Raw genomic sequence first — 24,453 nt, 5'->3', positions numbered from 1 at the left:
GGATAGCTTGAGCCCGGGAGTTCGAGACCAGCCTCAGCAACATGGTAAACCCCTGTCTCTACAAAAAAAAAAAAAAATAGAAAAAAATTAGCCAAATGTGGTGGCTCATGCCTGTAGTCCCAGCCACCCAGGAGGCTGAGGTGGGAGGATCACCTGAGCCCAGGAAGTCAGGGCTGAAGTGAGCCATGATCAGGTCATTGCACTACAGCCTGGGCAACGAAGTGAGACCCTGTATTCAAAAAAAAGTAGGTAACCCTTGAGCTTTGCTTTTTGCAAGGGCTACATATAAATACGAGGTCTGTTATGTACCTTTCACTGCATGTTTCTGTCTTTTTTTTAGGCTGGAGTGCAGTGGCATGATCATAGCTCACTGCAGCCTCAGCTGTGCACTACCACATGACTAATTTTTTTGTTTTTGGTAGAGATGGTGGTCTCACTATGTTGCCCAGGCTGGTCTCAAACTCCTGGCTTCCAGTGATCCTCCCACCTTGGCCTCCCAAAGTGCTGGGATTACAGGCATGAGCCACCATACATCGTTTATGTTTCTGACTTTACTCTCTACCAGCTAAGAAATGCTTGTCTACCTCTTCTCTGTAACTCCTTTGCTCCCTAGAGAAACATTTTTATAGAGGAGGATAACTAATGTTTATTGATGTGCCTGAAACTTTATTTTTGTTATGTAATTTAATCTTCACATCAACTTTATAAGATTAAGATATTTTTCTCCATTTGACATATGAGGAAAATGAAGCTCCAAGAAGTAAGCTGACTTGGTTAGGATCACACAGCTAGCAAGTAGTGGAAATGAGTTTTTTGTTGTTGTTGTTTTGTTTTGTTTTGCTTTGTTTTGTTTTGTTTTGTTTTTTGAGACAGAGTCTCCCTCTGTTGCCAGGCTGGAGTACAATGGCGAGATCTTGGCTCACTGCAGCCTCTGCCTCCTGGGTTCAAGCAATTCTCCTGCCTCAGCCTCCCGAGTAGCTGGGACTACAGGCGTGGGCCACCATGCCCGGCTAATTTTTGTATTTTTAGTAGAGATGGGGTTTCACCATGTTGGCCAGATGGTCTCAATCTGCCCGCCTCGGCCTCCCAATGTGCTGCGATTACAGGCATGAGCCACTAGGCCCTGCCAGAGCTGAGTTTTAATCACAAATATTTCTGACTCCGTAGCTGCATTTTGTCCATTGTGCCACTTATCAATTTCTTACATGTAGATTGCTTATTTCAGAAAACCCACTTCTTCAAGACAGCTAAACTCTTGATGTCAAGAATTATTGCCCAGTTACATTCACTCTAACAGAAAGCCATAGGTTTCATCAATATAATAAGTAAAGTGTCGACTTTGAAGTCCAAAAGATTTGGGTTCAGATCCTGGTTCTGCCTCTTAGTAGCTTTGTCAATAATGGCACCCATCTTATGGAGCTGTTGTTTGGTTAAAAGAGAACAAAATGTCCCTAATAAGTGTTCATTTCATTCACTACCCACTACCTTCTTCCCTAGGTTACTTTACAAGAGCAACGATCTTTGAGCCTCAGTTTCCTCCTTTCAGATGTTTACAGTGGGGGTAGGATCAAGTGAGATAATGCATGTGAAAGGTTTTTGAAAAACACAAAGCCCTGTGTAAACTTAAGGTAGTGTTCTCCATTCCCATAGTCCCTTTTTACTGATTCTATTCACTGGTTCAAAAGCAATTAACATATCTAAATGACTTTTACATGTTAATTTGGCTTAGAAAGACCAGATGGTATCTTAGCAAATTAACGGATAAGGTAAACGATTGGCCTTACCTATCAAGACAGAATGTATGTATGAAACAGACCTTCAGCTAGCTGCCCTCTGCAGTTACAGTATCTACACCAGTTGACTGACTGATGTCACTGGCAGAGTAATCGTGTGCTCCAGCCCACACTTTTTAAATTAAATTGAGGGATAAACTGTAAGGAGGGGGATCTGGATTCAAGTTAATACATTACTGATGAGTTTAAAAAGGCATTTTGAGATTCTACATGGCACTTAAGACCTGTTATATAAATTGAGGTTATGGTGCCTTATCTATCTTGGGCCCTTATTGCTGCAAAATCACCAATGCAGGATGAGTACCTGTTTCAGAAAGGGACATTGAACTATCTGTTCTTTCAAAACAATTGAGAAGTAGGGCTTGACTAACTTTATGTATTATTGCCTTGCAATCTTGTCTCTTTCCCAAATCAGTGGTCTGGTATTGATTTCTTTGCTTATAATGATGTCAAACCAATCTCCAAAGAACAGGTGGCCAGTGGTTATATAGTAGGAGTTGTTGGCAGGTTTGGAAAAGGATATTTTACACTAAATGCTAAATATAAATGTTTCTTTTAAGACCCTGTGGTATTTCCAGAAGTGCCCAATTGATTATACAATCTTAGAGGAATAAACTATTAGGGCTCTGTGAACCCTGCCTTTGCAGAGAAAAGCAAAAGACACCACCAGTTGGCCCACACAAACAACTTTTTTCTGTTTGTCTTATTAAATTCCCTTCCCATCCTAAGGGAATTTAGAATAGTCTAATGAGTGTAACTGTCTCTTGAAGAGACTAAAAGTTCTTTAAAATGTTGCAAACAAAAAGTCAGTGGTAGGCCGAGCGTGGTGGCTCACGCCTGTGGTCTCAACCCTTTGGGAGACTGAGGCAGGCAGATCACCTGAGATCAGGAGATGGAGACCAGCCTGGCCAACATGGTGAAACCCCGTCTCTACTAAAAATACAAAAAAAAAATAGCCAGTCCTTGTCGTGGGCACCTGTAATCCCAGTTACTCGGGAGGCTGAGGCATGAGAATTGCTTGAACCCGGGAGGTGGAGGTTGCTGTAAGCTGAGGCACTGCACTCCAGCCTGGGCAGCAGAGTGGGACAACATCTCAAAAAAAAAAAAAATCAATGGTAGAATTTAGCAATTTGAAAGCCAAAGGATACCACCCCTCCTCCTTAAATACCAAATCCACTGTATGTTATTTTAGTTTGCTCTGGTTGCATAACAACACATCATATTCTGTATGGCTTAAACAACAGAAATTTATTTTCCCCATTTCTGGAGGCTAAAAAATTCAAGTTCATGGTTCCAGCTTATTTGCTTTCTGGGGAGGGCTTTCTTCCTGGCTTACAGACAGCCACCTTCTCTTTGTGTCCTCACATGGCAAGGAGGGAGGGAGAGAGGAAGGAAGAGAGTACAAGGGAGAGGCTATGCACTGGTATCTCTTATAAGGACACCAGTTCTATTGTATCAGGGCTCCATGCTTATGACCTAATTTAGCCTTAATTACCTCTTTATGGGTACTCTCTCATATTGGGGGTTAAGGATCCAACATACGAATTGGTGGTGGGGAACACATAATTTAGCCCATAGAACTCTATCTCTAACCCACCCTGCCTCAGAATATCTGTCCTTATAGCATGCAAAACACATCCCAACAGCTCCAAAAGTCTTATTTATGACAACATCAACTCTAAATTCTAAAGTCCAAAGTCTCATCTAAATATCATCTAAATCAGATATGGGTGAGATTCAAGGTATGATTTGTCCTGAGGCTCTCCAGTTGTGAACCTGTGAAACCATAAGTTACATGCTTACAAAATACAACTGTGAACAGGCATAGGATTGACATTCCCATTCCAAGAGGAAGAAATCAGAAGGAAGGAAGGAGTGATAAATCCCAAGCAATTCTGAAACCTGGCAAGTCAAGTTCTATTAAATGTTCGGCCCAAGAATAATCCTCTTTGATTTGATACTCTCCCCTGCAAGCCCACTGGAGTGGCAGCATCACCACCATGGCTCCACATAGCGGCCAATACTGAGGCACTGGTCATGGTTATCCTGGCCTACCAGATCTCAAGAGGCAACTTCACCCTTTGAAACTCAGGATGGATCAGCCTTGCCTACTGGTCCTTTGGTGGGAAAAGCAGCCCTGATGTTTCTGTATCACTTTCAGGATCATTCTTCCCTTTCCTTGAAGAATAGTACATGTTAGCAGCCAAATAGCTCTGTGGGCTAGTCCTGTAGAATCCAAGTTCAGTAGCCTTCCTTTATTTTGTCCCACTTTTTCCCTTTTAATTCAAACTGGCAATGTCTTTGCTGGTATAATCCCATTCTTATCCCTGACTTGTGTTGAGATGGCTGGTTAAGTCCATAAGTCATACCCATCTTCTCTTTACCAAATAGTTGTTTAGCGACACCCTTGGTATTCTCTTAAAACAAGCTTTCACTTTTTTTTTTTTTTTCGAGATGGAATCTCACTCTGTCACCCAGGCTGGAGTGCAGTGACACAATCTCAGTTCACTGCAACCTCCGCCTCCCGGGTTCAAGTGATTCTCCTGCCTCAGCCTCCCAAGTAGCTGGGATTACAGGCGTCTGCCACTACACCTGATGATTTTTGTATTTTTAGTAGAGACAGGATTTCACCGTGTTGGCCAGGCTAGTCTCGATCTCCTGACCTCAGATGACCCACCCGCCTCAGCCTCCCAAGTACTGGGATTACAGGCATGAGCCAGCACGCCCAGCCTCACCTTTTTCACAGTATGGATAGACTGCGAATTTTCTAAGTCTTCACATTCTGGTTTCTTTTTGCTCAACAATTCCTTTTTCAATTCATCTCTCTCCTTTCACATTTTACTATAAGCAGTCAGGAGGAACCAAGCCACTCCTTCACTTTGCTTAGAAATCTCAATTTCATCTCTTGCAAGTTTTGTCTTCTACAAAACACAGTCCTGCTAAATTCTTTGCCACTTTATGACAAGGATTGCCTTTCCTCCAGTTTCCAATAATGTTCCTCATTACTATCAGAGACCTCATCAGAATCACCCCTAACATCCATATTTCTAGCAACTGTCTGTTCATGGTTATCTGGGCTTTTTCTCACATGCATCTCAAAACTCTTCTACCCTCTACCCAATTCCAAAGCTGCTTCTACCTTTTAAAGTATTTTTACAACAGCACACCACTTCTCAGTATCAAAATCTCATCCTGCTCAGGCTGCCATAACAAAATACCACAGACTGAAAAGGATAAATTTATTTTCTCACAGTTATGGAGGCTGGAAGAGAGACAGAGAGAAAGAGAGAGAGAGAGAAAAAAAACACAAGAAGCATGCGCAAGCACACCCCAGTGTCTCTTCTTAAAAGGACACTAATCCTGTCACATCATGGCCCCACTCTTATGATCTCTTTTAACTTAATTACCTCCTTGTTAGCCTTGTCTCTAAAATACAGTAACATTGTAGGCTAGGGCTTCAACATATGAAGAGGTGGGGAGAGAGACAATTCTGTCCGTAGAAGGTGTCATGTTTGTCTTTGTTATAAAGCAAATGGTTTTAACTCAGGACTTTTCCTGGATTTGAAGGTTTTCCTCTTTCATATTTATTCTAATCTTCATTCAACATAATTAGCTTTATTATTTGTGTTGGTCTTAAATGAAAAGGCATCACAGCACTGAATAAAGAGCTTTGGAGTCAGCTGACCTGGGTCCAAGTTCTGAAGATATCACTGTGTATTTTTATGTAAGTCATGTGCCTCTCTTGGTTTTCACATCAGTGTATATTAACTGCCCTACTTACCTCAGATGATTGTTATAGTACATGTGTTTCTATAGTGAAACTGCTTTTATAAACTGTAAAGTACATATAAAATAATACATTATTGTTATTAACAATAATGGAAAATTGCTGCTCAACATTTTCTGGATCACTCACTATTCTTTCTTAACATTAGGCATTGACTTGAGCATATTTAGATAGGTTCAGCACTTAGATATTCTTTCTCATTACTTCAGAGATGTAAACATCTTTGTTTTTCCTTAAAATTATGAGAGAAAGCTGCAAACAGCTTCAAGAATTTAAGTACTTCCAAAAATTGGAAACAAACTAGGTACCTTATATTAAGACACCAATATAATAAATTATGGCACGTAAGTCCAATGGAATGTTTGTACCTACTAAAAGTGGTAATTATGAAGACTACATAAAATTATGAAAAACATTTTTTAAATGTCACGTGAAAGTAGTCGAATGCCAATAACATGATCATAACTTTAAGAAAATTGACCTACAAAATGGTAATACTCAAATAATTCCTGTGCTAAGGTAGTAACAGTTATTTTGATTAGTAAAAAAAATGATGTCATAGTGTCTTTTCAATTAGAAAAACAAGAATCAGAGATTTTGGATCATTTGAAACTAAGCTTCTTTAAAACAGGTATCCTTAGTTATTCATCTCTGTAGTCCCATTCTCTAGTACCAATTATAAACAGCACCTGTTTAATGCTACTCGGCTTTTGCACACTGTGGTTCCTCTCTCTGGACTGCTCTTCTCCTGGGAGACAGTATAATACAATAAAGCATTTCTGCATTGTGATCTGCTATGACCTATTTCAGAATCACCTGAGGGATCCTCATTAAAAATGTCATTTCCTTAGCCGTATTCCATACCTACAGAATCAGAATGGCTGGCAGTAAAGCCTTGGAAACTGCATTTGTACTAAGTACCCCAAGTGGTTCCTCTGTACAAAATGTGAGGACTGTTAACAAAGTGGCTAAGAATTTAGGCTTTTAAGTCAGACAGACCTGGGTTTAAATCTGTGCTGTAGCTACATATTAGCTGTTACCTTGGCCATTACTTTCCTTTTCTATATCCAGTGTCTTTATCTGTAAAATGGAAAAAAATACTTTAGGTCTTCTTAAAACCATTGTAAAAAATCACAGAAGTTAATATGTATACAGTGATATATATATATATACACACACACACACACAGTGCTGAGAGCATCACTTGGCACAAAGTTAAGCATTTAGTAAAAGTTGGTTATTCCTTCCTTTTCACATACTTGGAAAGCTCCTATGTGTTCTTAAAGAATCCAGCTCTGAATTTTCTTCTTTAATTTTCTGAGCACATGTTGCACGCTATACCTACTGGATTTCTTAACCATTGCATTATCATGAGACAGTTATATAATTAAACAAGAACATGCTTCCCCTCCCGTCTCCCCACTATTATACCTGACCTTGTACATGGCGGGGACCATGGCTTATTAATTCTTACATCATTAGCATCTATTATAATATCGTGTACATAGTTGGCATTCAATAAATATTTCTTGACCTTTCAAAAAGTGTTTACTGTATAAAACATTGTGATATTTGTTGTAGTTTACAGAAATAAATATGAATAAACAAAGGCCTTGCCCTCAAGAAGCTTATATTCCAGTGAGAAAGACAAAGGCATAAATAATAGCTCTTAAACAAAACAGATTATAATGAAAGTTTGGAGTGGTATACAGAGATGTAAAGATAAATGAAGATTAATGAATGAAATAAGTTATTAGCACTTCTCTTGGGGCCAATAAGAAAGGGCCTTTTGTATCCACTTTGCTCTTCTTTGTGGTAAATGCAGTACATTGAGAGAATAGTGGAAAATTAGGCTATGGAGAGATTAGAGACCAAATTTAGAGATTTGAGTGATGAACTTAAGAGGTTAGACTTTATTTTGTGTTTTGTGGGAAGCCACTAAGTATTTTTAAACAGAAATAACATAAGATTTTGGATGACAACTATCGTAAGAGAGGTCAGAAGGACTGGAAGCAAGGAAGCCAGTCATTATGCTATTGCAGTAGTCCAGGTAAAATGAGACCTGACATAAGGCAAAGGAAAAGAAGGGGCAGATGGTTAAAGAGCTGAGGGAGGCAGTTGACCATGTCTGGTGAGTATGGGACTAGGGCAGTGATGCTAAAATTTCAAGGTAGAACAACCTCTAAGAGAATGGTGATGCCATTAGTTGAAATATGAATCAGAAAAGCCAGAAAAATGAGTTCTCAATGGGATATGCCCATAGGGCAGCCAAGTTGAGAGAACCCCAGGATCCAGGTAAAAATGTGGGTTTGGTACTCAGAAGAGAGTTCAAGCCTAGAAATGTGGTCATAGACTTGATTTAGTTGAAACTGTGGGATTACATGAGATTGTAATGGAAGAGTCTGCAAAGTGGGAAAAGGCCTACACATCTAAGTGACCCAAAGCAGGAGCAACTGGAAAATCTGTAGCAAAAGGCAGGGCTCTACAGGCCAAAGAGTCCAAGGTTGCAGAGGGCTTGTGCAGAATGAAGACTCAGAAGAAGGCAAGAATTTAATCTCTTATAAGCCTCAAGAAAATGCAATGTTGGTAATAATGGGGGTGAATGCTAGACACAGTTTAAAGAGCGAATAGGAGGAGGAAGCTGTGGAGGCAGTGAGCACAGCCTACTTTTTAAATAAATGTTTTGATGAAAGAAGAGCCACATTGATTTCCAAACAATATTTAACTTTCAACTCCCATTTTCCATCTTGTCCATATCTTCTTTTATCCTCTCTTCCCCATTTGGTGAGCCACCACCCAGCAGATTGCATTGTCTGTCTCTGTGGGCTATATATTGGCTGGCCTCCAGCCCTTAACTTAACCATTCCTGCTCTCAAAGTAAAACTTAACATAAATTTAAGCCTGAACTTAACTTCCCTGCCCTCTAAATAAAATCTAACTTGCTTTTTCCCTTTCAAAGAATCTGGGTAGGCACTGACCAAACACATAATCCTCATATCCTCATAGTAGACTAAAGCCAATTTTAGAAGGGCCTTCACTGTTCTACACAGTGGGAAACTAAGGCCAGCGAGGAACAGTCACTTCTGCATGGGGACACCAGCTTTGTGGCAGGCTCCTAGGTAGAACCTGACTCCTAGGTAGAACCTCTCCTATTATTTCATACCTGAGGCAGTAAACTGACCTTGCTGTGTCTCAGTGTTGTTTCTTAATGGAAAAATGACAGCCTTTTGCTTAGAATCAAGATGGACGGTTGACAAAATTATGGCTCAGTATCACTGAGGTATTGTTTTTTTCATTACACTTATGAGATCATTTTATAAAAAGTACTATCATGTGAGACCACAGAGGAAATGTGGATGCAGTTACTTTGAAGAGGATGCTAAAAATTTCACATAAGCAAAAAGTGTAAATTTCTGAATTATTTTCTTCCAGAATTGGGATAGTAGGTATCTTTAAGGTAGTCCCAGTCTTTGTTCTCAAGGATAGAGCATACAAAACTCAATAAAGATGTACACTTCCCTGTTACAAAAGTGGGGCTGCTTCCTTTCTTCCAGCTATGCCAGAATCTTGTTAAAAGCTTGTAATAATGTAGAGGTGAACTGTGGAGACCAGCATCTTTTACTGCATTTTTGACTCCAGAGTCTCCGTTTATCTCATTTGAGTAGATCCTGACAAAACAAGATACTAAATAAAAAAGCATTACAGGTAGGAATTTACAACTAGTTCAGACTATATACACAGGCAATTAATTACTGGCTTAGTGGTGAGGAAAAACCTAGAGGGGAAACCACTTCCACTTTCATAATTCAACGTAAATATTTTTAACAGTGAAATTTTACAGAAAGTGATTGATCAGCAGCCAACTACACATACTCATGGCCATCCTAGTTTGGTGTCCATTTCATTTCAGGCTCAGTGCATACAGAAGCACCTGAGTCTCAACTGGGAACTGATTTAGGAAGGAGAGGTTTTGGATGTTTCTGTAAACCTGGAATCAAAATGAGTTGCCTGGTGGGAAAAGGGAGCATGACTTTAATTAATGAGGTGAGAGGATATAGTTGAGAATCACAAGTTGGAATTCAAGTTAATTGAATTCCTAATGTGGGCCCTGAGCTGGTTATAGGACTACTCTGTGCCTCAGTTTCTCTGGTGTGAACATCCTGGGCATCATTCTGACAGCCTAAATTACTGGCTCAGGAACACAAGTTATTTTCATTGGATACACATACTGAGTGGGAGAGTGAAAAGCTTCGATGAGTACAACTCACAAATAAAATGGTAAAATCTTACACAGTTGCCTTCTTGAATTTCTCTTCTAGGATCCAAAATCACTTTCTTGGGTATGTGAACATTTTTGCAGCAATTCAAGCTGTAAATTACCTGGCCTGCCTGACAGTTCTCATAGCAGATTCCTACAACATGGGGTCCTGAGTACTTTGGGCCCACACAGCATTTTATGTATTAAACACTTAATCTATTTTGAATATAGCTGTAACAGCATTGAGTGTATATGGGTCTGAGCTCTGTAGCAGCAAGTATCGCAATACTCCTCCTAGGCAGATCAAGGAATTGAGGTCAATCAGTGATCAGCCTGTATTCTTAGAGTGAGATTATACCAAATACTGGATATCAATTTAGAAGTTGCAGGGTTTCATTCTGCACTCTCTCCCATTTGCAGTTGTACTTTTGTGTGATGTGACCAAATGGCACAGATGGTGTAATGTGTGTGATCTTTAATGTTTCTCATTTTTGTCCCTCCACAATTCATTCTCTGTAGCATCCATCTCACTTAAGGTTCACTGAGGCACTGTAAAATGCATAGAGTGAGATGGGAATGAGATTCCCTGCTGATAAACTGGAAGTAGGCTGAAGGCATACTGGGCCTGTAATGGAAAAATCAGAGCTAATGTAGAATATTTTTGAAGAGTCTTATATTTTGTAATTATTGCTTTCTTTGGGGCAAAGGAGAGAAAATTGAATTGAATGACAAAGGGCCATGTTGTTTTGTATAGTTTTGTGCAGTACAAAATCAATGAGCCCCCAGGGCAGCCTGGACTCAACAGACAACCCTCACTGATCAGATTTCACTCGTTTGTGTAGTCAAGTCATTCATGAGTGTTTATTATTCAGATTTATCTGCCATTGCCCCCACCCCATCACCTTGCCAACTTGTATCTGTTTCATAAAAGCTGTTCATATATTCTACCTGTTCCAAGTATATAAGCCCTATGGCAGCACTGGATCAGATGTTGCCTTTTCTCAGAATCTTTTACAGACATATGGAATATGTACTACGTGCCTTGCTCTGTGCTAGGCCCTAAAGATACAACTATCCGCTTGTAAGATAGACAAAAAAATGTTGGAGGAGGGAGGAAAGGGGGTAAGGGTTGAAAAACTATTGGGTACTGTGTTCAGTACCTGGGTGATGGGATCAGTTGTACCTCAAACCTCAGCATCATGAGATATACCCAGGTAACAAACCTGCACATGTACCCCCTGAATCTAAAATAAAAGTTGAAAAAAATTATAAAAAACAAAAATTTTTTAAAGATAAATGTGATAACTGCAATAATAGAGATATGTACAAGATATAGAAGTAACACAGAAAGGGGGTTTAGGGTATTTAGCACTTACTCTCTCTGGCAAAAGTAATGCCTGAGAAGGGCTTTAAAAGAAGTAGGAATTCCTCAGGCAAATGAGGGGTGACAAGGAGCCCCAAACTGAGAGAACACCTGGAGGGTAGAGTGGGTGGCTGGCTGCAGATAGCTCAATATAGTAAGAGCAAATGGAACACAGGTGGGAAGTAGGACTGGAAAGGGAGGCAAGGCCAGGACTTTCTCCTATGAGGATAAAGTGGAGCCGCTAGGAAATTTAAATAAGCGGGAAATACCAACTGTTGTTTTTTAATGGCTCTGTAGCCATGTGGAAGGTGTATTTGAGGGGATCACATTAGAGGCAGGGAGACCAGTTGGACAACCAGTTGTGGTTGTCCAGGCAAGTGATGAAGGCAGCAATAGAGATGGAGAAAAGAGGATAATTTGAAAGTTATTTAGAAGAAAAATCAGTAAGAGTTGGTAATTAATTAGCCATAGGGAGTGAAGATGCAGGAGAAATCCAAAGTGAATTTGATTTCTCATCCAGGTAACAAAGTCATTCATCAAGAGAGGGAGTACTGGGAGAGCAGTGAGTTTGGTGGGAAGAAGAGTTCAGGTTTGGTTATGTTGAGTTTAAGTAATCTATGGATTAGGATATATATGGGAAGAAATCAAGCAGGTCATTGTATAGATGAGCCTAAAGCCCAAAGACAAGTGTACATTACAAATGTAGATATGGAAGTCAGTACTGTATATGAGATGGTTGAAGCCATGAGCAAGCTTGCCGAAGAGAGTGTGCCAATGAAAAACTAGGATGGAGAGCAGACCCTCCAAACACCAGCACTTGAAGGAACCTTTGGGAAAAAGGGTCAAGTGAAGAAGAATGGGTATCACCATGCCATTCAATGACAGATTAATTCCATGGTCATATTATCCAGTTTTGCAAAGGTCCATCTTTCCCCTAGCCCTCTGACTTAGTTGCCTTAAACAGAGTATCTGTTGTTGAGATTGCATCAAGAGGTATGTCCCCTCACAGGTCCCAGGCTTCGTGGGCATTCTGAAAGGTTCGGTAGTGTTAGACAGCACTGTCTTCTCCCCAGCTGTTTTTAATGGGACTTTACAGTCAAAGCCCCTGATGGTCTACTTTTTAGAAGTTAGCTGTCTAGGTTGAAATTATTACAAACATAAATGCTTTTTAATGACAAATTTGCCTCAAAGATGTGCAGGGCAGTTGTCATGAGCAACATGGAAAATGAGCCCGTGAACCGAAATGTATGTTTAGAATTAAACTTTTCAGGTTGTGCATGAGGAACCATTTTCAAGTTCTGTTTCCCTGCTAAGATTGTAAATGTTGGGTTCTTTGACCCGAGTCTGAGAAGGTCTCAGGAGAGGGTAATTTGTCTTTGATTCTGGAAGACAGTATGTTGTTTCCCCTCTCCCCCAGTTTTCCAACAGATGATTTATCAGTGGTTGGAGGGCCCCCACCCCTGTATTTAGGAATCTGGTCAGAATGCTTCAGGGTGCTGTGTCTTACAGATAGGAAGTGCTCAGGAGCCGTGAGATACTTGTTTGAATGCTCAATTGATAATGAATTAATATTTTTCCTTTCCCTTCTCTGTCCTCACTGATCTTTATTAACCCAGACAAGCACCCAGTTTTCCTTCAAATCTCTGTTTTTGCAACAGTAGGTTATTCATGTTGGTGCATATGTGTATACCAGCTGGCTGGCTGTCCCTTTTGATGTCCCTCTGACTCCTTTGGAGAATAGCTCAAGCAGGCATTTCCTGTGAGCTGGCAAATGGGCGAGGGTTACTGTGCCCAGGATGGGCTTCTCTTCCTGCCTGTGCTCTTCACATGAGGAGTTCCCTTGGCATGCATTTGGTATTGCCACCATCACAGAAGCAAAAACTTATCCAGAAAGAGGCCCTATGGTGTATTTTACAAGAAGATTCAACCTTCAGCAGCCTGGTTTTGTTCTCCTGCTGCAGTTTATAAGTAAATGACTCCTGGATGTTGATATTGCAGCTCCCTCTAGTGTCACTGTGGCTCAGTCTCTCATAGCATTTTTCTTTCCTTTCAGAAAATACAGACAGCACAGAATCTGCCAAATTCACATTTTAAGTAGATTTTCCCAAACATAGCCAAGACAAATATGAGGTGATTTTTCTCCTATTAGAAAAGGGAATGTTAAATGAAGATGGGGGACCATTCCAGTTCTAGTTTATTTTTATTCCTATTTTTAAATTTTGGGGGTCCTAGGAGGAGTCCTGAAGTAATCATTTATAGATTAAAGAGTAGCTGGCGTGAACAAGTAGAATCTTTCTTGAGATTCCTCCTGTTCACGCCAGCTACTCTTTATAAAGAAGGAATGTGAATTCTTTTCAAGAAAGATAAATGAGAGCCAAGAAGAAGTTACTTTAATCCATGATATAGAAAATACTGGTAAGGGCAGAAGGAAAAAATTTGGCAGAAAGAACCCTATCCATTTGTTCTGAAAAAAATGGCTTGTTTTCTGAAATAACTTTTGAACTAGAAATTTATTATCTGAAGTCAGGTCATTTTGAGTTGTTTTTTTTTTTAACTAAAGGAGTTATTAATATTTGAAAAATGGCCACAATGTGGTACCTAGAATAATATAATACTCCTACCTAAATTAACATCATTGCAGGCTCCATAATAAAGATTGATGACATACCCATCAAGGACAGTCCTATTATGGAAATCTCCATTGGTCTGTGTTTGGGTTGTAACTGTTTTCAGGGTTATGAACCAACTGAAATCACTCTTTTTCCCTCCTCTTTTACACTCTAGTCTTCTCCCTTTTGCCTTTGCTCTTAAAGCTAGAGTGACTCATTATTCTTCAACCTGTCTATGTATTATAAAATGAAGAGATAAGAAAGTGCTGCCCACTCAGGTTGGCTATCTAGGGAGACCATTTTCCTTTAGAGCATCCAAAATAGTGGAACAATTTATCATTTCTTCTTCGTAAATCACTTTGATCCTTTATCTCAAGTAGATCTGTGAAGCTAAACATAAATTCTTATTGTAGTATCCACACTCTTATCTACTCACAAAGCTCTGGAAGACCTTATAAAAATGTATGTGTCTGTGTGAATGTCTAGATATAATTAGAATATCACAATTCAAATACAAGTCACAATTAGAATACCTTCTCTGCTTCTAATGTTAAACTACAAGGTGACAAATTTTTTTTCAGCCTGACTTGACATAGTTAAATCTAGACTTGGCCAAACAATTCTCTCTTGTAGCTTTAGGTTGCCTTCTCTTGGTTTCTAACATAGTGCTGGTGTTAACTTGTTTGTCAGGGCTAACCCTGGCTTGGAGTTACTGAATGTTAGCAGTTTCTTTTTGCCTGTCCTCTATCAAACCTGTGATCAGAGAGCCTCACTGCTATGGCAGGTGGCTGTCAGGACTCAAAATAAAGATCTGTTTTTCTGTTTTGCTCATTGTTTGAAAAAATTAGTATTCTCTAAGATTGCTTTAGTTTGACATTTGCAAGTTGTTAACTGTTTTAGTCATTATCGGTGTTACATTTGTACAACTTTGTAGTTTACAGGTGTACTGTATATGCTTGATCCCAATTAATCCTCACAACTGCCCTGTGAAGTAGATTTCAATGTTCTTTATATTGTCCCCTTTAATAGGGAGACTGAGACCCAGAGAAATTAGTGAAATGCCCAAGGTTATACAGCTGGTAGCAAAACTAAATCCCAGGCCTCCCAAGCCCTTGGAGAGTGTCCTTTTTTATAATGTAACAGCTAGAGTTTAACCATCCAATCTGATCCAGCTAAATTTGGATGTATTTGATAGCATTTTCAAAGATTGAAGAGTTGAGACCCTTGAACTTTCATTCCAGAAGACGATGTAATATTCGGCAAACTTAACTGGCAATGGGGTTCATGGTGCCATGTGCTGGATCCAACTCCTGTGCAACTAAACAATGACTAGTATAGAATTTTTAAATACCTGGTAACACTTAAATGTGAAATATTGCCAACAGTGCAGTTATAAAAATAACAAATGTTATGATTGATGAGCATATAGGATTATATATTATACTGCATATACTAAGACTTCGAGAGCTTTCCAGAGATAATATTTTCTGAAAGATATATGTTTGAACTTGAACTCAGGCTGGGGACGTCTGTTCAAGACCAGAAGTTTGCTTAAAAAAGAAATACTTTGTATATCCTCAAACTGAATTAGATAGAGTAGAAGACTTGAAGGAAATTGTGCTCAGGTATAGATTGATTGATTGATTGATTGATTGATTGATTGATTTCCATGGCACTGGTCACTGACATCAAACCTCTTTAACTGTAATAAATATGATAAACTAGAGAATAAGAGAGAGAGAGAGAGAGAGAGATGCTTTTTTCCCTTGAGACTCCCTTGCCTTTGATTTTTTTTTTGTTTTTATTTTTTTAATGTATTTGAATGGAAATCAGAATGTGCTGCTTCTCAGAACTGGGGACCCATCTGAATCCTCCTAAGAATGTATACATTTTTCTTTTTAAATAAAAATTACTAAAAATTGCTTTTTTAAAATTTGCTTTTCTGTATTATTGTAATAAACATGCAGTGTAAACACTACAGAGAGTGCATGTTGCTGGAAGCCTTTGATATTTGTAATATGTGGCAGTGTGCCCCTGCTGAGGAGGGACAGCAGAGAATGACCCTCAGTTAACAGGGCTGTGGAGCGGACTCCAGGCCAGACTATTATGATCCATGAACTAGTATTAGAGACTTGAGTCTTCCACTGTCAGCCTCTCTATAGCATGAGGATAGCCCATGTGGGGGTGGTTTTACTTTTTGGTTTGATAACCCCTTAGAGTAGAAATACAATCATCACAGTATATAGAACTCTTGGCTAACTTTTTTTGATCAAAAAATTCTTCCTTGATCCATAACCACTTAATAAAGTTCTTTAGGAAAGGTCTTATTGCCTCAATAGCGGGTGTTAAATGAGGCCTGTTAAGAGAAAGCATAAAACTCAGACAACCGCCATTGAAATGATGATTTTGTTCTGACTAGGTCAGACCGGTGACTCTCTCAACCCTACCAGTGATCCATGAGTGCCAGTGTTGTGACCATCACAATGACATTCACTGAAAAGTTAGGAAAACCCACAGTTTACCTGGCCAATGTTATATCCCTCTCCTAACCTGTGAGATGTTGACACAAAGGGTGATGGGTGATGAAATAAGGTATTCTGGTCTCCATTATGAGTCTGTTGGCCTGCTCTATCAGTCTGGGCTACAAACCTCTACAGAAGTAAGTGAAAAATTATTTCATTGTTGTTCTGATGAGGTGCAAGGTTATAGTGGAAAGAGCAGGCTTTGGCATTACACAAACTTATGTTTGCAAGCATAACCCTGGGCTTTTTTTCTTTTTTAAATTCTTAGATCCTTAATCTACTTTGAAAGGTTAATGTGAGGACTAAAAATGGTACACAGAAAGTGCTCACCACAGCCTGGAATGTGTAGACAACCATGAGAAACGGTTACCACCATTATTGTCACTTAACATGAGGCAAGCCTTGCTAACAACTTTACTATATGATCGTTTGTCCCTAACCAGTCACCTTCTAGTTAATCCTCCTGATACATCATAAACGTGGTTATGAGAGTGTGAGTTTTAAATTGTTTTATTATCTTTCAGATCTGTAAGAGCAAAGCTAAAGAATCTCAGCAGTATTATCACAGCTTGGCTGTCCGGCAGAGTCTGGCTGTCCATTTTAACATTCAGCAGGACTGTGGTCATTTCCTTGCTGAAGTCCCTAACCGTCTGCTTCCCTGGGAGGATCCTGATGACCCTGAAAAGGAAGAGGATGACATGGAAGAGACTGAAGAAGAAGCCAAAGGAGAAACGGATGGGAAAAACCCAAAGCCCTGTTCTGAAGCAGCATCATCCCAGAAAGACAGCCAGGGAGTCATGAGCAAGAAGCAGAGGAGCCATGTTGTAGTCATCACCAGGGAAGTTCCATGTCTCACTGTGGCTGATTTTGTGCGAGACTCTCTAGCCCAGCATGGGAAAAGCCCTGATTTGTATGAGAGGCAGGTGTGTCTGCTGCTCTTACAGCTATGCTCTGGTCTTGAGCACCTCAAACCCTACCATGTCACTCACTGCGATCTACGCCTAGAGAACCTGCTACTTGTCCACTACCAGCCTGGGGGCACTGCCCAAGGCTTTGGGCCTGCGGAGCCCAGCCCCACCTCATCTTATCCCACTAGGCTTATAGTGAGCAACTTCTCTCAGGCCAAACAGAAGAGCCATCTGGTGGACCCCGAGATCCTCCGGGACCAGTCTCGCCTTGCCCCAGAGATCATAACAGCTACCCAGTATAAAAAGTGTGATGAGTTCCAGACAGGCATCCTTATCTATGAGATGCTGCATCTACCCAACCCCTTTGATGAGAACCCAGAGCTGAAGGAGAGGGAATACACACGAGCAGACCTGCCTCGCATCCCGCTCCGCTCCCCCTACTCCCGGGGTCTGCAGCAGCTGGCCAGCTGCCTCCTGAATCCCAACCCTTCTGAGCGGATCCTCATTTCAGACGCCAAAGGCATCCTCCAGTGTCTGCTCTGGGGCCCCCGTGAAGATCTCTTCCAGACTTTCACCGCCTGCCCTAGCCTAGTGCAGAGGAACACCCTGCTCCAAAACTGGCTAGACATCAAGCGAACACTGCTCATGATCAAGTTTGCTGAGAAGTCCCTGGACAGGGAAGGTGGGATCAGCCTTGAGGACTGGCTTTGTGCTCAGTATTTGGCTTTTGCCACTACAGACTCCCTCAGTTGTATTGTGAAAATTCTGCAGCACCGTTAATGTGTACCTGGATGCTGCTTTTACCACATCTTCACCTTCTTCATGTCACCCGTGCACTTCCCCTTCCTAGTGCTCACTCCAAATTCAAGGAAAGAAGAAAGACAAACCTCTATCCCTGTCCATGAACAAGTAGGTCCATTCAGAAAGGTTATCCACTGCCCCAAATTGAATGAGAAGCTGAGTCTGTCTTAACTTTACAGAAATTCAGCTGCACAAACTTGCAGTTGCCTTCCTTTGAAACACCTTCTATCCTAATAGAAGAAAATGCAGGTAAAAATGAAAATCCATATTCTTGAAGGGACAGCTTCTTTGGTATGAACTCAGTGAGCCAGTGAGCTGTGTCCATTTCCTCTATAATTCTGGATATCACCTATCTTTTTAGCACCGAGTATTTATTCTCACTAGCAGTAGACAGACTTAACCAGTCTCTACCATGACCCAGTAGACTCTGACAACAGACTCTTCCTTTAAGGTGTCAACAACTGACTTACTAGGCAGAACTGCCATCTTTAGCATCAGCCCAGTTTTGGTTACCAGGGACTATATCCTTTGTTCCAGGAGAGAGTAGAAAGAAAAGGAGAGATCCCATCCTTGGGTCATCAACCCATTTTCATTACCATTATCTGTAAGTATGTGCACTGCATGGAGGACAGCCCTAATAGTCTCCCCTCTGCTGCCACTGCCTGATTCTCTACTCTGTCCCCACTTGCCAGTGATGTTTGGATTTATCAGCCACTTGTGGCCCATTACAGAGCTGACCCAAGGTGGTGTCACCAATGCCTCAGCAGGGTGGAGTGCAGTTCAGAGCTTATAAATAGCTGGCAGGGCATGAGGAGATGATTTTCTTGCATGTGCAATTCTCTAGGGGCCATCAGGGAACAGAGTTTAAAGTACCCTTTGATTACTGTCAGAACTGTCAGCATTTGCAGTTTTCCCCTGAGCAGTAATTGGCCAGCTCCCTTCTATCAGTAGCCAGTGTTAACTAGTTTAGCAAATGCTGTAAACAATTGCCCTGAATGAAATAGCTGTCGGTGGAGCTCTAAGATCTTACGGGGCACAGTGAGGTGGGCTGTTGGGATGGCCGTAGGCAGGGGAGGGGAAGAAGGCCACTGATGAGACTGCTGACCTCCTCAGAATGTTGACCTCTTCTAGAGAGACTGCCTCCCAGTGTAAGTGGCTCATTGCTCCTTCTGACTGTCTCTAAAATGGCTCTGGAGGACAGCTCACGGGAATTCTGATTGCTGAGGTGGGTGATTGAGAGCTGTTCACCATGTGTGCAGCCTGTGCTCCCCTCCTATGGATATATGTGCAATTTTTGTATGTATTTTTTTAGCTGTATATTACAGTGTTTATGTTGCAACTTCACCTGAAGCGAGTCTACAGAAACCTTCCCCCTTCTTCCCTTGGCACATATTTGCGCTAAGAGATGAGCGTTCCTTCCACTGGGGTGTGTGCGTGTGTGTGTGTGTGTATACACATGTGCACCTGTGCTTGTTTTATTCAAAACTGTGAGTATGTGTTTACTTTGACCTTGAAATCCCAAGAGTCACTCGAACAATGTGTGTGTACACTTGTGTGCCCATGTGTGCGTGCACACGCATGCTGGAAGTAGAGGCCACGCCTCTAGAGAAGCAACCTGTGGCAGGGTTGACAGACATGTTCTCTGTGCCTAGTGAGTGAGTGAGCCCTGAGGCCCCTCATCTACCAGTGCAGAGTTTCCTTAAAGCCAAGACTGATTGTGCAGTATTACTTACATAGCACATTAGTGGCCTTGGAAATTTCTAAACTTTTAACATTTTTAACAGCCTTTCATGTGATTCATGTATATGAAAGAGGATCAGGAAAGGAGAATAATGTATTTTGTTGTGCTCTTATTATTTTTTTTAAGTGATTGGAATATGTGAGGCTCTATATGGAGAATGTCCTTATCACCTGGCCAGCAATATAGGATTCACAGGGAGGAAGGCTGGTTAGCCCACAAAGAGTCTTGCCTCCTCTAGCCAGAGTGCAGGGCTCTGCTCCTAGGAATGGCCATGGAGTGGGCATGCTGCTGCAGGCCAGCAGTCCGCTCTTGGTATCCTCTGGCATAGCCACTCCTTGTCTTGAAGGTTGGTGTTTGGTTCTTCTTAGCATAGACCATGTGCACATAACTCCTTGCCTGATTATGCACTGAAGTGGCAGCACACAGACCACTGACCATGTCAGCCAGCACATTCCCTTAACCTCCCCCACCTCCCACCTTGCAATGGCTTGCATATTGAGATATACCTTCTCAATGTCACGTTCGTGGTGCCTTGCCCATGTAAATTTGAATGTTGACTATTTAATAAGGTTACATATTTAATGCAGAATGTTCCCTGGTCCCTCTATTTGTTATGTCTCTACATATCTTTTTTTTTCTTTCTTTCTTGCTCTTTTTCTGTTATGATTTGGATCCAGTCTTTACTTTAACTCTATGGTATAATAAGCATGGACACCTCCACTACCATTATCTTACAGCACTGGTAAACCAAGCACCTCTTCACATCAGATTTTTTAGTACTGTTTTTATGTTCAGATTTGTTAAGGGCAAAAGATGAATGCAAACTAGCCAGAGAAGAGCCTCAGGCTTCCCAGAGACAGGTGGCTAGATTAATTTTTCTCTGGGTGATGGCCAAAGAATGTGAGGTAGAGAGGGAAGGGGGTGTTACAGGTTAGAGCAGAATAGAGAAAGAAACTATATTTCTAGGCAAAAAGTACTACATGAGTTGGTCTTCAGAATATTTTTCCAAAAAAATGAAATTCAGTCAGTTTAACATTATCACAAATATTTTTCGTTTTAATTGTGGTAGGAACTTTGAATTTGTTCATCAACTGGAAAGAAATCCTACCCTCTGTAGACACATATACACACACACATTTTATATATATACATATATATATGTTTGAATTGTGACTAGTATAGCACTTTACGTTTTCTCAAGTAACACGAAGTTATTGCCTTCAATATTGATTGGAAATTGTTTTCTATTGAAGTCTATACTATAGAGTTTTCCATTTATATTGAGAGTTTGAACAATTAAGCTCCTATTGGAACTTTTCCTTAAGCCACATGAGCATGAACAATCTCTGTGACACTTGGGTGCTAGAGAAACACAACAGTGGCTAAAGTAGCCAAGAGTAAGACTGAATGTATAGCAGAGTGCCTTGTTAGAGTGGTAACCTAGTCTTGGAATCGATTCAGTGGATGTTTCACAAAGAGGACTAGAACTTCAAGAAGCCTCCTGTGCTGGCTGAGGTGAGCCCTTTTGGTATATGTACGCTACTGGGATGCCTAGAAGCCAATTCGTGAAGAATAACAGCAGGATGAGAAAAAGAGTAACTGTAACCTGTGGAACGACAACATAAGAATCACCAACCCCTAGGCTGAGCTAGAACTGGAAGCCAGGAATATGGCAATAGTTTGAAGATTTGCCCTCAGAAGATGAACTGGGTGAGGTATGGGTTGGGGTGAGGGCACAAGCACTCATCCTATCTACCCTGCTGCTGTTGAGGAGCTAGAAGTAAAACATATTGGTTAGGATTTTAACAGTTGGAGTAGCCTCCCATTGTCAGATTAAGGGGGGGTCAATTTTGCTTCCAAACTCAGAATAAGTTTGTAAACGTGGGAAAGTCTAAGCCAAGAGAGCTAAAGCTCTAGAAATACTCATGATATTTCTGGGAGTAAAACTACCGAAAATTATATCTTAAAAGTTTCTAGTAGTATAAAGTTCCCAGGCCAGGCGCAATGGCTCACACCTGTAATCCAGCACTTTAGGAGGCCGAGGTGGGCGGATCACCTGAGGTCAGGAGATCAAGACCAGCCTGGCCAACATGGTGAAACCCCGTCTCTACTAAAAATACAAAAATTAGCTGGGCGTGATGGCGCGTGCCTGTAATCTCAGCTACTCGGGAGGCTGAGGCAAGAGAATCGCTTGAACCCAGGAGGTGGAGGTTGCAGTGAGCCGAGATTGCGCCATCACACTCTGGCCTAGGAGACAAGAGTGAGAGTTCATCTCAAAAAAAAAAAAAAGATTTCCAGGAAAGATCTTTGGGTCCTACTAAGCTTCTCAATTTTGAGTTACGAATACTTTGGTTCTGGGAAGTAACCTGACATTTGGTTTTGCTGGAATTAGGGTTTTCACTAGATTTCGCTGTAATTAGGATTTTCTCCTAGATTTTACCAGCAGTGATCTGAAAAAGTACAGGCTAGTCCCAGAAATAGAGATGGATTTAGGATACTACACTATATTTCAAATGATTCTAGATGTGTAAATATAGTATGAACATTCTTGGAGAGGGGTAAGAAAAACTGGACTTCCTGGGCCAACCCTGGCATGTTTTTCTTTCCCGTCACTAGTTAATAGGGATTGAAAATTCTGCTCCAGGCTAATGAGTGAACAGGATGGCTGCCCACCAAACCAGGTTATTAGTTTTACCTCATTGAAGCTCATATTCTCAAAGGCCCAAAGTGCTGTGCCGAGACAAATCCAAGTGCTGCTCCTGCCGAAGTACGCACTGAAGTCCAGCTGTCCGTGCTTACAACAGTGCCGAAAGTGGGGATTCCATGGACCAAAAACGCTGCCGTAAGGGAGGCCAGAAGAGTTGTAGTGCAAGATCCTGGGAGAGATTATACCAAAGAAATCAAGCCTTTTTATCCGATGCTTCTAAGATGATGAGGGTGAGCTGTGACAGATGGCGTGGGAGGGGAGTTCACATACATTCCATGTCAAGGCATTTAGCTGATAAATCCATCCTCAGAAAAGCACCTTTTTAAAAAGTCCATTTTGTGTATTAGAAGAAGATGATGATGATGATAATGAAAGCCCTGGCAGATACGAAGTTCCTCAGTATTTCAGGAGAAGGAATTCTTCCATCTCCCCTTGACATGACTGTGGCTATTATCCAAACCTCAGCTTGAGAACATCATCTCAATATAATACTGAGAACGGAGGATTTTTTTTAAGGGATATGGTAGTTAATAGGTTTGTTTAAAGAACTCTTGGGAAATTTCTTAACAAATTGTAATTGTTTTTATAAACCTTCCTACAGAGTTGTTTACCATTCATCATCACCATCATTTAATATCTATAAGTGCCCAGAATGTACAAGGTGCTATACAGCTGTTAAACACCCCTTCCCTGCAACTGTTTAAAATTAGAATAGATTTTTGCATCACCCATTGCTAGAAGCTTTCCCCACCTAGGTGGGCTGCGAGGGCCTGCATTCCCAACATCCCATTACATGTTTCCCACTCCAGAAAGTCTCCAGGTTTATTCCAGCTTTTTATCTTGATGTGTCCCATCCACCCCCATGGTTTGGTTGGTTTTGTTTTGTTTGTTTTTTTAATCAAGAAAGTTTCAGGGAATCAAAAGAGGTCGGAAATTTTTTAACCTAGCAGAAGTACAGAGTCATATATTTTGCTACGAATATTGTTGTAGTACAGAAAACCCACTTTGCCTGTTAGTGTGTGGATAGTATGTGTGTGTCCGCACTCGTGATAACTTGAATGTTGAACCAGACATAGGGTTCGTTTTTGAAAGGTTAAACCACACCGCTTCAGGAACTTGCTCCAAATACTACTTGGTTATCCCTTCCTTTACCAGTTAGAGCTAAAGAGTGTGATGTGTGAACACACTGGGTTGGGATTTTCTGTCGAGGATATGCAGGGCATTTTGGCATGAGGCAAATACAGAAGCAAGATTTCATCCTACTTAGTGATTTGAATCATGACAGTCCTCATTCCAATCTCTCTTTAATTCTCTCTGGCCCTGCCCACACTCTATATTTGAAAATCTTGTTTTTGCTCTTTCCAGAGCCTCACCCCTCTACTTACATATTGTAAAGTTGTATAAATCTATCATTGAAAGGTCCCCTCTGCCACCAGTGGCGCCACCCTTTGGTTTGCTGTGGTACTTTGCTGTGTACTCTGTGGCATCATGTTACTGTGTAAATAAATTCATTTTAATACACACTAAAAAACAGACAAATGCTTGTCCTTTCGGCGACTCTTCCACACTGACATGCTGAGGAGGGTTTGGTTGCAGACATGGTTATGTCTTGTCCCCCCAGGGTAGGTGCCCTGTCCATAATGCAGGAAATGATGGCTTTCAGCCACTGTGCCTTCTGCACTCTGGGTCCTCATCCCTTGCTGACGTGGATTATATTTCTCTTTATTCCTTGTCTAATCTGAGGAAATCAGGCCCCAAAGAGAAAGCAAAGGCATTCTGCTTTTCCCAGACCTCAGGAGGCTGCAGGTTTGCTGTGTGAGATCGCCCCCTGGTGAGCAGTCACCTGCAGGCTTCCTGGGTTTGTACTGCATGTTGAGAGGCTGGGTTAGATGGCTCTGGCTGACCCTCTCCATGGAAATCAGAGCTGTTCAGGTAATGTGAGCGGGGGCAGGGCATCATCTGCA

General features: G+C 41.1%; 1 protein-coding gene across 1 annotated transcript in view; it reads left to right on the top strand.

Moving 5' to 3' along the window:
* The window catches only part of PEAK1 (pseudopodium enriched atypical kinase 1), a 301,809-nt gene extending 277,787 nt beyond the window's left edge, over nucleotides 1-24,022 (top strand). The window contains exon 8 of the mRNA XM_025390349.1: nucleotides 16,857-24,022. Coding sequence (XP_025246134.1) covers nucleotides 16,857-18,020 — 1,164 coding nt within the window. The 3' untranslated portion in view covers nucleotides 18,021-24,022. The remainder of the gene's footprint in view (nucleotides 1-16,856) is intronic.
* The last annotated feature ends 431 nt before the right edge of the window (nucleotides 24,023-24,453 follow it).

This window comes from Theropithecus gelada, chromosome 7a, assembly GCF_003255815.1.
Source record: "Theropithecus gelada isolate Dixy chromosome 7a, Tgel_1.0, whole genome shotgun sequence".
Taxonomy (NCBI): Eukaryota; Metazoa; Chordata; class Mammalia; order Primates; family Cercopithecidae; genus Theropithecus; species Theropithecus gelada.
Note: the sequence above shows the minus strand (reverse complement) of the source record. Positions and strands in the feature narration are given on the sequence as shown.